A 15821-nucleotide genomic window follows, 5' to 3' on the forward strand; every position below is an offset into this window, starting at 1 on the left:
CCACAGCTTTCCCTGCCTGGACATAAAGGCAGGGGGTCTGAGCAATGTCGAGAACAGCACCTCCTGCCATTTGTTTGCCCCCCAGCATCCGTGTCCATCTCCAAGGGCAGCACAATATTCTGCCCATTGTCTCTACTCCTTTTTTTAATATCTATAATCTGCAGGTGGATTTCCTTGCTCCTCTGTAGATGTATCAGAAAATATGTGGCGAGAGTGGAGAAACTGGTATTCTGCTTAGAGCAGAGAAGGGTAAGAGGATGCTCAAAATCACAAATGGTTTTGATTGAATAAACAGAAACTGTTCCTAGTGGCAGAGGGTCAGCAACCAAAGGACACAGTTTTGAGGTGATTGGCAAAAGAACCAGAGGCAACATGAGGAAATATTTTTACACAGTGAGTTGTTGTCATCTGGAATGCACTGCCTGAAAGGGTGGTGGGAACAGGTTTAATGGTAACATTTAGAAGAGAACTGGATAAATACTTGAAGGGAAGAATTTACAGGGCTAGTGGGAAAGATCAGGGGAATAGGACTAATTGGATAGCTCGCCCAAGAGCCTGAACAAGCATAATGGGCCAAAAGACCTCCTGCAATACAATATAATTCTATGATTCTATATTTTACAGAATCATGGCAGCAATGTTAGCTGTTGTTTTTTATTTTAAGCTTTGTAGAGTTAATTTCACCCCAAAAGTTATGGGGCTAAGTCATATGCCAGGAATAGCCAACCTTCTGAAATTGAGGGCTGTTATACACGTCAAAACCAGTAAATGGGCCAAATTTAATTACACAGAGATGCAAAAAATGTGCACCCTCATATCCAAAACTCCAAGTCCTCCCCTCCCTAAACTTCCTTCCCCTCCCCTGAAGCTTGTAAAATGGAAAACTTCAACTTGAGCTCTTTAACATTCCTGTGTCTGGAGGATTAGCAAAGTTTGATTGATGCTAAAAGGTTAAATCCAACAAGCAATGAGCAGCCTTTTCCAGTCTTCTAGATCCAGAAGGTCTAGAGGATGACCGAAAACTGAATTGAGCCTGCATGGTATATGGAACTGACGGGGGCTACGATGGCCATATTTAATTCCCAGACTGCATCTTGGACACTGAAATATTCTGAAATATTTTAAGAAAAATGATTGAAGAATTTAAATTTGACCATTTATGAATAGTAACTTCTATCCTTAACTCTGATCCACATTGCTCAGAGAGGTTTACAATAACAATGCCATAGTAAAATAGCAAAATGATGAAATGTTAACAACTCACCATCATTTTATATGAGGCAGTGTGGACGGAGGTGCTAAGATTTGACATTGAGCTTAACGTATTGATTTAAAATAGTTGTTACTGTGAATGGAATCATATTCAAGTATGTTAAAACTACAGAGTGATGAAAATTAATGAACAAGGTCGGATATCAGAATGTTTTTAAAATTGGATGTTTAACTGTTTAAAATATTCATACAATAGGAACATGTTTAGTTTCAGTAGAAAACAGCAATTACAGAATGACAATGATGATTTCAAGGACAGCAGTGGAATGTACATGAACAGAGCTCAGACTTCATTGTGGTTTAATTAAAATATCAGAGAAGGACTTACGCACCAAATTAAAAGAAACATGATGATTTTCTTTCTGTTTCTAAGAGCAATTTGGATCTGATGGTAGCTTAAATCGATCACCGATTTGGGTACAATTAATTTAGCCTATATTCTTCACTACTTTTGTTGACAGAAACCCCATTTATTTCTACAATATTTACAAAGCAAGTCCATACAAAAAAAGGACACAGTTTTGAAGTAATTGGCAAAAGAACCAGGGGCAACATGAGGAAATCTTTTTTACACAGTGAGTTGTTGTGATCTGGAATGCACTGCCTATTGGCATTACACACAAGATCCGAGAGGTTTAAAGCTTTTTAAACATTTCCTGCAGCAAGAGACTATTCATTTTTTGCCAAAGGTATTTATAATTTGCAGGATGTTGATTTTTACAAGGAAACAAGAACTCCTTAGAAAAACGTTTTTCGACCTCAGTTAAATTTTATTACTTATTTATTTTATTTAGTCTTAGATCTCATTTCTAGTTTTTTTTTGCTTCTTTAATTTTCCCTACCTATCCTTTGTCAGGAGGATAAGGAAATGAGCTCTTACCAAACTTCTGTCAATGCTACTTTGTTATGAACTACTGGTAAGAAAAGATGAGGTGGCTATTTATTTCTCTCAATGTGGAAAATGCATAGAGATTTCACTTTGCACTTCCTCAAACTTATCATGTAAGGAATTGTTAACACTGATGAAATATATTTACGGATTGAGAGAAACTCTCCACTAACGTGACAAATACAGATATGAAATATATATCACCCATACTTTGGCAGCATAAGGGGAAAATGAAAAAATATGTTTTTCTCTCTCCATACATTCCTGTGAGACCACAAAGGATGTTAATCAGCAACCTGGTGATAAAGATTGAATGCAATCAGGGACTGTCTCATGTTACAGCATATCCAACAAACCAGCCAATGGCCAGTTATGTTTTTCTAAGACTCACCTATTTATATTAGTAGTTTATTTTTCCGAGTGTTCAATGAATGATATTTGATGAGCAATAACTGACACTGAAATTCTTACTGATATCTGATCAATTTTTGTGAACCTGTGTTTCCGAATGTTCATTTCAGAGAATTACAATAACATTCTTTTAAGGAAGTAGTATGGTGCTTTAAATAACTTTATATGGTTCTAAAAATAAACATATATAGGTACACGAGCGCAGATGGAAATGAGTTCTGTTTTTTGCAAAATACATGTTTTTTTTCCAGGGGGGCAATAACAATTAATGGGATCTTAGTATCTCAAAATGGAACATTTCCCATTTTTGACACCAAGACCTGGATTATCCTCTTTAGAGTGGAGTTCTGGCAGTATCAGATTTCCCACCTGCCCATCTGATTCTGGGCAGCTCATTGAATATGCATGTTGGGCTCCTGGTGGTATGCTCACCATCCACCATCAGCTCCAAGGGAAATGCCAGAGTTACTGTAGTGCAACCACTGTTGCAGCATCCAAACAGGTAGGAATGCAATTAAAGGGACAGAAGAGCTCCGAACAGTGATGGACTTCCAGGGAAGTAAGCCTTGGTAGAGCCTGATTCCTACACAGGTAAGTCATTGAGGGCCAGACTGAGGGGAAGCCAGGACCATTACCATCATCTTCCCCATGGTGGTCCCAGGAAGTGGCAGTAAGTGGGGCAGATGGGAGGGAAAATTTCCAGGGCCCTTGGCCTCGCTGCCATTTGTATGCAACGGGTGGAGAAGGAGTGGCCAGTGGCAATCCAAGCAGGGATAGAGGAATGGAAATCTCATTTTGGTGGTGTAAGATACTGGTAGGTCTTACTGCCTGAAGTTACTCTCATTCTCTGCTGCAACATCGCCTGGTTTAGGATGGAGTATAGGAGGAGAACTTCTTCCACCCACCCGTATGTCAGTATCAGGCATTACATACCAGCATAAGTGTAGAGTAAAAATCACTTTGCTCTTTACCACAAAAGCATTCCATGAGGTGTTGAAATAGTCAAAGAAGAAACTGAAAGAGACCAAGGATAATCTCTAATTTTTGAGTAATTTAAGGGAGTAAATTAAGGGTAAGTCATGGCAGGGCAGCTCGGCAGTGTGGAGTGCTCCTCCTGTGCAATGTAAGAAGTCAGGGACACTTCCAGTGTCCAGGATGAACACGTGTGCAGAAAGTGTCTCCAGCTGCAGCTACTCGAAATCCGCGTTTCGGATCTGGAGCGGCAGTTGGGGACACTGTGGAGCATCCTCGAGTCTGAGATCATTGTGGATAGCACGTCCAGGGAGGTGGTCACACCACAGGTAAAGACTGCTCAGGCAGAAAAGGAATGGGTAACCACCAGGCAGAGTAGAAGAATTAGGCAGGTAGTGCAGGAGTCCCCTGGGTCCATCGCCCTATCTAACAGATTTTACGCTTTGGATACTGTTGGGGGAGATAGCCTCTCAGGGGAATGCAGCAAGAGCCATGTCTGTGGCACCACGGGTGGCTCAGCTGCACAGAAGGGAAGGAAAAAAATTGGGAGAGCTAAAGTGATAGGGGATTCTATTGTAAGGGGTACAGATAGGCATGTCTGTGGCCGCAAACGTGACTCCAGGATGATATGTTGCCTCCCTGGTGCTAGGGTCAAGGATGTTACAGAGTGGCTGCAGGACATTCTGAAGGGGGAGGGTGAACATCAGAGGTTGTGGTTCACATTGGTACCAACAACATAGGTAGGAAGAGGGATGAGGACCTCCAACAAGAATTTAGGGAGCTAGTTAGCAGATGAAAAAGCAGGACCTCAAAGGTTGTAATCTCTGGATTACTCCCGGTGCCATGTGCTAGTGAATATAGGACTAGAAGGCTAGAGCAGTTGAATGTCTGGCTGAAGAGATGATGCAGGAGGGAGGGCTTTAGTTTCCTGGATCACTGGGTCTATGTCTGGCGAAGGTGGGACCTGTACAAGTTAGACGGGTTGCACCTGAACCGGAATGGGACCAACATCCTTGCTGGGAGGTTTGCTAGTGCTGTTGGGGGGGGGGGGGATAAACTAATTTGGCAGGGGGATTGGATACAGAGTGGAGGTACAGTGGGGGGGGGGGGGGAGATGCACAGCCAAATATAGAAGAGAAACTAAGTCAGTCTGGAAGGCAGAGCAAATATAGACCTGTTAAGGCACAAGCAAATAATGCAAGGCTGGATTGCATCTATTTTAACGCAAGGAATCTTACAAGTAAGGCAGATGAATTGAGGGCGTTAATTAACACATGGGATTATGATATTATTGTTATCACAGAGACATGGTTGAGGGAAGAGCAGGCCTGGCAGCTCAATATTCCTGGGTATAGAATCTTCAGGCGTGACGGTGGGGGGGGGGGGGGGGTGGGGGGTGGTGCGGGGGGTGGGGGGGGGGGGAGTGCAGGTGTAAAAGAGGAGGTGGCATTGCACTGTTGATCAAGGAGTCAATTACTGCAGTAAGGAGGGATGATATCTTAGAAGGTTCCTCAAATGAGGCCATATGGGTAGAACTTAAAAACGCCACAGGTAAAGACTGTGGGGCCAATCACTTTGCTGGGAGTGTACTACAGGCTTCCAAACAGTCAGGGAGAGATAGAGGAGCAGATATGTAGGCAAATTTCATAGAGGTGTAAAAATAATAGGGTAATAATAATAGGGGATTTCAACTTCCCCAATATTAACTGGGATAGTCTTAGTGCAAAAGGCTTAAAGGGGGCAGAATTCTTAAAGTGAATCCAGGAGAGCTTTTTGAGCCAGCACGTAGAAGGTCCTACAAGAGAAGGGGCAGTACTGGACCTAATCTTAGTGAATGAAACCAGACAAGTGGTAGAAGTGTCAGTGGGGAAGCATTTCGGGGATAGTGACCATAACTCTAAGATTTAAGGTAGTTATGGAAAAGGACAAAGGTGGACCAGATATAAAGGAACTGAATTGGGGGAAGGCCAATTTCAATATGATAAAACAGGATCTGGCCAAAGTGGACTGGGAGCAGCTACTTGTAGGAAAGACTACATCAGACCAATGGGAGTCATTCAAAAAGGAAATAGTAAGAGTTCAGGGCCAACATGTTCCTGTAAAGGTGAAGGGTAGGACCAACAAGTCCAGGGAACCCTGGATGTCAAGGGATATAGAGGATTGGATAAAGAAAAAATGGAGGCGTATGGCAGATTCAGAGGGCTGAAAACAACGGAGGCCCTAGAGGAGTATAGAAAGTGTAAAAAAGTAATTAGGAGAGCGAACAGGGAACATGAAAAAACACTGACGGGCAAGATAAAGGAAAATCCTAAGGTGTTTTATATGTATATTAAGGGCAAGAGGATAACCAGGGAAAGAGTAGGGCCCATTAGGGACCAAAGTGGCAATGTGTGTGTGGAGGGAGGAAATAGGTGAAGTTTTAAATGATTACTTTTCATCTGTGTTCACTATGGAGAAGGACAATGTAGATGTAGAGATCAGGGAGGGGGATTGTGATATACTTGAACAAATTAGGGAGGAAGTATTAGATGTTTTAGCGGGCTTAAAAGTGGATAAATCCCCTGGCCCAGATGAGATGTATCCCAGACTGTTATGTGAGGCAGGGGAGGAAATAGCAGGGGCTCTGACACAAATTCTCAAATCCTCTCTGGCCACGGAAGATGTGCCAGAGGACTGGAGGACAGCAAATGTGGTACCATTATTAAAGAAAAGTAGTAGGGATAAACCAGGTAATTACAGGCCAGTGAGTCTAACATCAGTGGTAGGGAAAGTATTGGAAACAATTCTGAGGGACAGGATTAATCTCCACTTGAGAAGCAGGGATTAATCAAGGATAGTCAGCATGGCTTTGCCAGGGGGAGATCATGTCAAACTAATTTGATTGAATTTTTCGAGGAGGTGACTAGGTGTGTAGATGAGGGTAAAGCAGTTCATGTAGTCTACATGGACTTCAGTAAGGCATTTGATAAGGTCTCGCATGGGAGATTGGTCAAGAAGGTAAGAGCCCATGGGATCCAGGGCAATTTGGCAAAGTGGATCCAAAATTGGCTTAGTGGCAGGAGGCAGAGGGTGATGGTCAAGGGTTGTTTTTGTGATTGGAAGCCTGTGACCAGTGGTGTACCGTAGGGATCAGTGCTGGGACCCTTGCTGTTTGCAGTGTACAATAATGATTTAGATGTGAATATAGGAGGTATAATCAGTAAAATCACAGGTAACACGAAAATTGGTGGTGTTGTAAATAATGAGGAAAGCCTTAGATTACAGGATGATGTAGATGGGATGGTAAAATGGGCAGAGCAGTGGCAAATGGAATTTAATCCTGAGAAGTGTGAGGTGATGCATTTTGGGAGGACTAACAAGGCAAGGGAATATACAATGGATGGTAGGACCCTAGGAAATACAGAGGATCAGAGGGACCTTGGTGTACTTGTCCATAGATCACTGAAGGCAGCAGAATGGGTAGATAAGGTGGTTAGGAAGGCATATGAGATACTTGCCTTTATTAGCCAAGGCATAGAATATAAGAGCAGGGAGGTTATAATGGAGTTGTATAAAATGCTAGTCAGGCCACTGCTGGAGTACTGTGTCCAGTTATGATCACCACACTATCGGAAGGATATGATTGCACTAAAGAGGGTGCAGAGGAGATTCACCAGGATGTTGCCTGGGCTGGAGCATTTCAGCTATGAAGAGAGACTGGATAGGCTAGGGTTGTTTTCCTTAGAGCACAGAAGGCTGAAGGAGGACCTGACTGAGGTATACAAAATTATGAGGGGCATAAATAGGGCAGATAGGAAGAAACTGTTTCCCTTAGCAGAGGTCAATAACCAGGGGCATAGATTTAAGGTAAGGGGCAGGAGGTTTAGAGGGGATTTGAGGAAAGATTTTTTCACCCATAGGGTGAAATCTGGTTAGAATCTGGAATACACTGCCTGAAGGGGTGGTAGAGGCAGGAACCCTCACAGCATTTAAGAAGTATTTAGATGAGCACTTGAAACGCCATAGCATACAAGGCTACTGGCCAAGTGCTGGAAAATGAGATTAGAATAGATAGGTGCTTGATGGCTGGCACGGACACGATGGGCTGAAGGGCCTGTTTCTTTGCTGTATAATTCTATGACCCTATGAGCCTGAGTAGTTCAACATGTCGAACCATTGCAGCAATCAACAAAGCCAATGGCTAAATGTATGACTAAAACAGTAGAGTATATATTAGAGGAAATTGTGATCAAACGGCTTTAGTCTTACTGTATCTTGAGTACTGTGTTCAGCTGCGGTTGTACAGACACATGGGTGACATTTAAGTTCTAGAGATAGTGCAGAGAAGAGCTACAAATTTAATTACTAACATTAAAGAGCTGAGTTATTACTAAAGACTGGAGGGACCTGGACTACTCATCCAAGATTTTCTGAGGGGTGATATTATAGATTTATGAAAGATAGTTATGGGAATGAAATACATAAATTGTTAGTGTAGGACAAGGGACATAATTTCAAGTTAGTAAAAGGACATTAGAAAATTCTTCTTCACACAGTGATCAAAACAAAGAATAGAGTACCAGGGAAAGTTGTGGCAGCGCAAACCCTGAAATCTTCTAAGAAACAACTGAATGCTGAAATTGGGAGAGATCTTTATCTCTCTGAATGGAGGAGCTAAGATAGACTGAATGCTCTTCCTCTTCCATAATTATTTTACGAAAAATGGTGCTTTAACTGAACCTTAACACAGTACCACTATTGCATCGGTTTGTTTTTTTACTTCTCACATGAGCCACCTTAGTGGTCTCTTGGAGTCAATTTACTTATAAATTGTGAATAAGAACACAAGAAATAGGAGCAGAAGTAGACCATGTGTCCCATTGAGGCTGCTCCGACATTCAGTACGATCGTAGCTGATCTTGGGCTTCAATTCCACTTTCGTGCCCGCTCCCCTTATCCCATGATTCCCTGCGACACCAAAAATCTATCTATCCCAGCCTTAAATGTATTCAATGATGGAGTATCCACAACCTTCTGAGGTAGAGAATTCCAAAGAATCACAACCCTTTGAGTGTAGTAATTTCTCCTCATCTCAGTCCTGAATGATTGACCCCTTATCCTGAGACTGTGTCTCCGTGTTCTAGATTCCCTGACCACTGGGAACAATCGCTCAGCTGCTACCCTATAAAGCCCTTTCCAAATCTTGTATGTCTCAATCAGATCGCAATAATTCCTAAAACTGGAACAAATATGCCTACACACCTCTGCACTGATTTTATCCCAAATTTATCTGGCCCATTTTTGACTTTATTAAACTGCTGGTTTGAATCCTTCAGATTCCAAACCACATTCCCTGGAAGATCTGTTTAGATGCAGCTCTGCTGTCCTTATCAGGTCAACTCGGCTGTAGTGAGGATGTGCGTCTATTTGATGATTAAACATGCAAATTGCTGCCAACTTACTCCTTGTAGTTATCGATAAAGCCCTTGGAAAATACAAGGAAATGCCAATTTTAATTAAATGGAATCATTGCACTGTGTTAATTTAGATTGGAACTAAAATGAGATACAATTACGCTATTGTTCGACCTGTAATTCATAAAAGATTTGGTTCATTCTAATTCATTTTAACTTTTTAAGAATTGTGACATTTTTGTATAAAAAGTTTTACAAATGACCATTTCTGTTGCTTTATGTAGGAAACTCTGAATAGGAAATGTCCATATTCACAGAAGTCCTAGAAAATTTACCACTCAGAAGGAGGCTATTTGGCCCATCGTGTCCGTGCCAGTCGACAAAGAGCTACCCCACCTTCCTGCACCAGGTCTGTAGCCCTGCAGGTCATGGCTCTTCATGTAGCCATCCAAGTACTTTTTAAATGTGTGAGAGTTTCTGTCTCTACCACCCTCTCAGGCAGTGAGTTCCAGGACCCTACCACCCTCTGGATGAAAAAAGATTTCCTCATCTCCCCTCTAATCCTTCTACCAATTACTTTTGAATCTATGCCACCTGGTTTTTAATTCCTTTGCTAAGGTAAATAGGTCATCCCTATTAGGCCCCTCATAATTTTATACACCTCAATTAAGTCTCAGCCTCCTCTGTTCCAAGGAAAGCAACCCAGCCTGTCCAATCTTTCCTCATAGCTAAAATTTTCCAGTCCTGCTACATCCTTGTAAATTTCCTTTGCACTCTCCAGTGCAATTGTATCTTTCGTGTAATGTGGTGACCAGAACTGCATGCAGTACTCCAACTAACCACTGTTGTATAAAGTTCTAGCATAACCTCCCTGCTCTTATATTTTGTGCCTTGACTAACAAGGGAAAGCATGCCATATGCCTGCTTAACCACTTTATTGACCTGTCCTGCTACCTTGAACTGTGGACATACACTCCAAGTTTCCTCTGTTCCTCTATACTACCCTGTATCCTTTCATTTATTGTGTATTCCCTTGCCTTGTTGTACCTCCCAAAATGCATAACCTCACAATTCTCCAGATTGAATTCCATTTTCCACTTTTCTGCTCAACTGACCAGACCATCTACATAAAGCTTTCCTCTTCATTGTCAAACACATGGCCAATTTTTGTTTCATCTGCAAATTTCTTTATCATGTCCCCTACATTTGAGTCTAAATCATTAATATAAGCTACAAAAAGCAAGGAACCGAGTACTGAGACCTGCAGAATGCCTTCCAGCCACAAAAACACCCATCGATGAATTCCTGCCACTGAGCTGCTCCCGCCTCCGCTGCCAATTTACATGGGGTGGTGGCGTCGAGATACAGCCCACCTGCCCCAGGCCGATCAAGGCCCTTAAGTGGCTAATTAAGGGCCACTTAAGGGCCTCTGCCTGCCACCATGGGGTTTTACGTTTGGCAGGTGGGTGGCTGAGTTTCCGAAAAGCTGCCTGATAAAACTAGATGGCCCTCTGGTGGGCTAGTGGGGGGGCACTCCTGATTGGGCACCCTGTGCCCCACAGAGGGCCACCCCCGAAGCCCCAACTGCCAACCCCCCCCCCCCACCCCCCCCAACTGACCTCCCCCATGCCTCACCGGGGCATGACCGATTGCCTCCGTCCTGCCTCAATGAGATGGAAGTCCCGCCCAAGACCAATTAAGGGCCTGGGGACGGTAAAATCCGATCTGGATCCCCAGGCCCAGTGGAAGTGAGATTGCCACTGACTTTTTGGCCGGTGGACGGGTCTCCCCCACCCACCATAAAATCCAGCCCTTGCAGTTCTGATGAAAGGTCATCGACCTGAAATGTTAACTCTGCTTTTCTCTCCACAGATGCTACCTGATCTGTTGAATATTTCCAGCATCTTCTGTTTGTGTTTCAGATTTCCAGCATCCACAATATTTTGCTTTTGTAGTCAGACATGACCTTCCCTTAACGAATCCATGTTGACTTTCCTTGATTAATCTAGGCCTTTTCTAAATGAAGGTTGATACTGTCTCTCAGAATTGATTCCAATAATTTGTACTCAACTGAAGTTAAGCTTATTGGTCTATAATTGATGTGTTTGCTTCTCTTTGTGTTAGTATTAACTATACACAAAACCAACCAAACATAAGGGATCGGTTAACAGGTAACGAGATTCTTTATTTATACCTGTACTGTAGGTGTGTAACTGGGAACAATCTTACACAGGTCTGGTCTGGACGCCTACTCTCTGCAGACTCTTCCCCTGAGTAGAAGTCACATGGTACAATGAAACCATAACCACACCCTCTTAAATGTGTACCACAACAATAATTACTTGGATTATTCCTTTGTCCCTTTTTAAACAATGGTTCAATGTTGGCAGTCCACCACTTCTGTAGCCAGGGAGGATTGAAATATAACAGTCAGAGCCTCTGCAATTTCCTTCCTTGTCTCTTTTAAGAACCTGGGATATATTTCATCTAGGCCTGGTGATTTATCTACTTTCAAAGACATCAAACCCTTTGATACTGCCTCTTTTTTTAAAGTGATACAGCACTGAAACAGGCCCTTCAGCCCACCGAGTCTGTGCCGACCAACAACCACCCATTTATACTAACCCTACAGTAATCCCATATTCCCTACCACCTACCTACACTAGGGGCAATTTACAACGGCCAATTTACCTATCAACCTGCAAGTCTTTGGCGGTGGGAGGAAACCAGAGCACCCGGCGAAAACCCACACGGTCACAGGGAGAACTTGCAAACTCCGCACAGGCAGTACCCAGAATTGAACCCGGGTCCCTGGAGCCGTGAGGCTGCAGTGCTAACCACTGCGCCACTGTGCCGCCCTCTTACAATGTTTATCCCATACAATATTTCACACACTTCCTCCTTAACTACGACATCATCATTGGTCCCCTCATTTGTGAACATAGCTGCAAAGCATCCATTAAGAACCTTTCCCACATCGTCTGCCTGCATGCATAGGTTACTCTTTTGTCCATCGTAGGTCCTACTCTTTTCTTAATTATCCTGCTTTTTATGTACTTACAAAACAGCTTTGGATTTTCCTTGATGTTATTTGCTATATTTTTTCATGCCCTCTCTTTGCTTTCCTAATTTTCCCTTTAGTTTCACCCCTACACTTTCTGTACTCTTATAGACTTTCTGCAGTATTAAGTTCTCGATGGCTGACATAAGCTTCCTTTTTTTGCCTCATCTTATCTCCATGTACCTTGTCATCCAGGGGGCTCTAGATTTGTTTGCCTCACCCTTTTTTTGTGAAAACATGTTTGCCCTGAACACCTTAAATCTCCTTCATGAATGCCTCCCTTGGCTCTGACACTGATTTACCTTCAAGTAGCTGTTTCCAGTCTCCTTTTCTAAATCACTTCTCAGCCAGGTAAAATTGGCCTTCCCCTAATCTAAAACCTTTACTCCTATTTTATCTTTGTCCTTTCAAATTCATTAATTATTCATTGTAACATTACCACACAATCTTGCACAAACTGCGGTTATATGACAGAAATCAGTGAGCAGATTCTGAAAGACCATCTTGTAACCTCAAGCAAAAAACAATAAAATGCCATTAGGCAGACAAACAAGCTTAATGTCCCCTTAATGCTATTTTGTGCACAATATATGATGAAACAATTTATTAAAAGCAGGAAATGTGGAACAGTAAAATAGAGCCTGGCTTGCCTCCAATCGCAATCTTATTTTTCAAATTAAGTTTTGAATGTACAATAGTCAGTTATTTCTGTCGGTTCTACCATACATTTTCCAATTTAGTGACTCACCAAACTACTAGGTAAAGTACAATACTCACAGCTTGACAGATGATTGGGTATTTTGTGCGATTGATGCCTCCAGCAAATACAGCGCATGTGAGGGCAGTATGGAAACAGAAATTCAGCAGCATGTGCCAGCCTTTCCTGCTAATGCGGATGGTACTGTAAAAAAAAACATTTGTGGCGAAATTTTATCTATACCTTTTCATGTCTGTTCATAAATAAGAGAGAAATATGATAGGTGTTTTACAGCTAGATTCCCAGACTGCTGATAATATTACTATCTTTAATCAGAAACAAATGATCTGGTTCATTATCATCCAAACAAAAAAGACTGCAGATCATTAAGAATAACTATTGTTCCAAAGATGCTGCAATATAATACTGCACAATGAGAAACAGTCTAGTTACTGATAATCTCCAACTTGTCGTTACATATTCTGTGGATAATTCTATTATGAATAAACTAATTTGTTTAGTTTTATGAGGGTTATTCGAAGCATGGAAAATCGTTAAATACACTGCTTAATATGAAAGAGCGGTCTATCACATTTCTCCAAAGGCTTCCAACTTGAAAAAGCTATAACTAATCATTGAATTTTATATTCAGTACACATCAGCTGAGCTTGGAATACTACTTATTTCACCAATTACTTGGTGAACTAGTATGATTATTTAATTATGTCATCGATGATTATGTTAAAAAAGTTTTTCATTTACCGCTGATTGTTGTGTGAACGAAAATATCTTTTTAGGACTTCCATTCCATGCAGCAACTCAGAATGAAAATGAAATGGATGAATGTGACAGATTGAAATCAGTGTGTGTTTGTAGAATCATAGAATAGTACAGCACAGAAGGAGGCCATTCGATCCATCGATTCCACGCTGGTTCTTTTGAAAAGTAATCCAGTTAGTCCCACATCCTGGTACTTCCCCACATCCCTGCAATTTTTTCTCCTTTAAGTATTTATCCAATTCCCTTTTGAAGGCTACTATAAAGAATCTTCTCCTGGATTGTTGTTTCAAAAAGCTTCCCCAAAACTGATTGACTTGCAGTTGCGAGGCCTATCCTTTTCCCTTTTTTTTGAATAGGGGTGTATTATTTACAATTTTCCACTCCTCTGTCTGTATCTAAGGATTGGAAGATGAATTTGAATTTGGAAGAATTCCAGTCGAAGTATTGTTACATATATCATACACATATTATTATGACCAAAATATCAGTATACTGTAGGAACTAAGTGGTAGAGTGGATTATCTATCCTTATGTCTTTGGAACCACAAGTATGAAACAGCTCAGAATGAAGGAATGGAAAATTCCTCTCCCTACCTGCTCAAAGGGTTTCAGTGAACATATTTTATGAAGCTTCAACCCGGGTCAACATCACAAAATTAATATGAACCCATAATGCAGACATGGTGGAGAGTCACAGCACTGTTGCTCCTTTAAACAACCGTAAGGAGGCTGACATGGAAGAGGAAATAGGTGCAGTCGGCACTATCCTTCTGCATTAGGACTATAGGCCCGACTTTAACTCGGTGTAAGTGAATGGATTTTCAGTGAGTTAAAATCAGGCCCTATGATTCTTTAATGATTCCTAAATCTGCCTTTCACAAGTTTGAAATTGTGCCACTTGTTTTGTCACAAATTAAGAAAACTTCTAGATTTGGGATCCTGCTGTGCGCAAGTTGGCTGCCACGTTTCCTACATTACAACATTGACGACACTACAAAAGTATTTCATTGGCTATAAAGCACATCGGGATGTCCTGAGGTCATGAAAGGCATTATATAAATGCTTCCTTTCTTCCATTGAACATTTCTATACCATGCACTATCTGACTGAGTCTACATTGTTACGACTGGGTGAGGAAGGGGGGTCTCAGGCTCCCCCGTCTCACCCCTTTCCTGATTTGGCCGTAACAGGGTTTAACTTTTAAAACACAGTGTTTTTAGCTTCACCTCAGTGAGTCCTTGCTGACTGCTCTCTAACTGTAATTGTAAATGAACCAACCAGACAGGTTTCCTTAGGTTTAAACAAGAAAGTTGTAAGTCTATTAGCGTTAACACTCTAACTCAGTTAAAATTACTAAAATATGTGACACAACCACGCTAGCATGCATATGAGATAAACACACACACAAATAGATACAGAGGAGGAGAAAGAATTAAAGGGGGGAGGGCTTGGAGTAGTAAATGGAATTCAGTTACTGTCTTTAGTTTTGCTGTAAAGTCCTTGATTGGAGTTGAAGTCTTGCAGTTCTCGCTGGTGCCCAGTGCACACTTTCAAAATTGTTTCTCTGGTACCTAAATGCTGAAGAGGTCCTCTGTCTTGAGGCTTAAGTTGCTCCGTGGGTCCCTGGGACTTTGCTTGAGAGAGAGAGACCGGGAGATAGCTTCCTTCTCTGTTGTCTTCAAATTGCAGTCTACCCCAAACCTTTCTGTGAGACACAATTCAATCAATTCCCAGTCTGGCCAGCAGGAAAGTCATGTGACCAAGTCAGTGGCTCGGCTCTCAATGTCTTTTGATCGCCACTTTTGACAAATCCCATCTCGCTAATTGAATCAGTGAGCACTCCCATTGTCTCGCTATGCAACTGTCTCTTGGAATGCAAATGTGCAACCATGTTTTAGCTGTTCAGCTCTGTGGTCCTTTCAAAAAAGTTATGTTCAATGTCCAGTAAAAAGTCCAAGTTGTGTTCCATATGACAAAAGTAATGTGTTTCCATTCGGCCAGTGTGGTTTCCGTCACAACATTCACACACCAGCTCCAGCATTGTAGTAGTTTCTGTTGTGCTGTGATGGTAAGGCTGGTGTGTAAACAGAATCTTTGGAGATGTTCAAATGAAATCCCCGGAGCTAGGGGTTCCACGACTGACCTACAGACCTCAGACCATACTGTAATCTCAACTGCAGAATAATGGTGTTTACAAAGGGTAGAGTCGAGTGAGGGCTAGGATTTTGCTAGCAAGATAGAAGAAAAAGAAGTTGAATTAAAAAAAGTCTTTGAAGAATTGGATATCTCATCCTAGGGATTATGGAAGAAAATCTTTTTAATTGCTCGTAAATTAAACTAACTGTG

General features: G+C 41.8%; 1 protein-coding gene across 6 annotated transcripts in view; it reads right to left on the reverse strand.

Moving 5' to 3' along the window:
* Nucleotides 1-15821, reverse strand: part of LOC137380600 (adhesion G protein-coupled receptor A3) — a 582693-nt gene that overhangs the window by 43823 nt on the left and 523049 nt on the right. For all 6 annotated transcript variants that reach the window (XM_068052667.1, XM_068052666.1, XM_068052668.1 and 3 more), the window contains one exon: nucleotides 12776-12899. In XM_068052667.1, the coding sequence (XP_067908768.1) occupies nucleotides 12776-12899 (124 nt within the window). The remainder of the gene's footprint in view (nucleotides 1-12775; nucleotides 12900-15821) is intronic.

Source organism: Heterodontus francisci, chromosome 20 (genome assembly GCF_036365525.1).
Source record: "Heterodontus francisci isolate sHetFra1 chromosome 20, sHetFra1.hap1, whole genome shotgun sequence".
NCBI classification, from domain to species: domain Eukaryota; kingdom Metazoa; phylum Chordata; class Chondrichthyes; order Heterodontiformes; family Heterodontidae; genus Heterodontus; species Heterodontus francisci.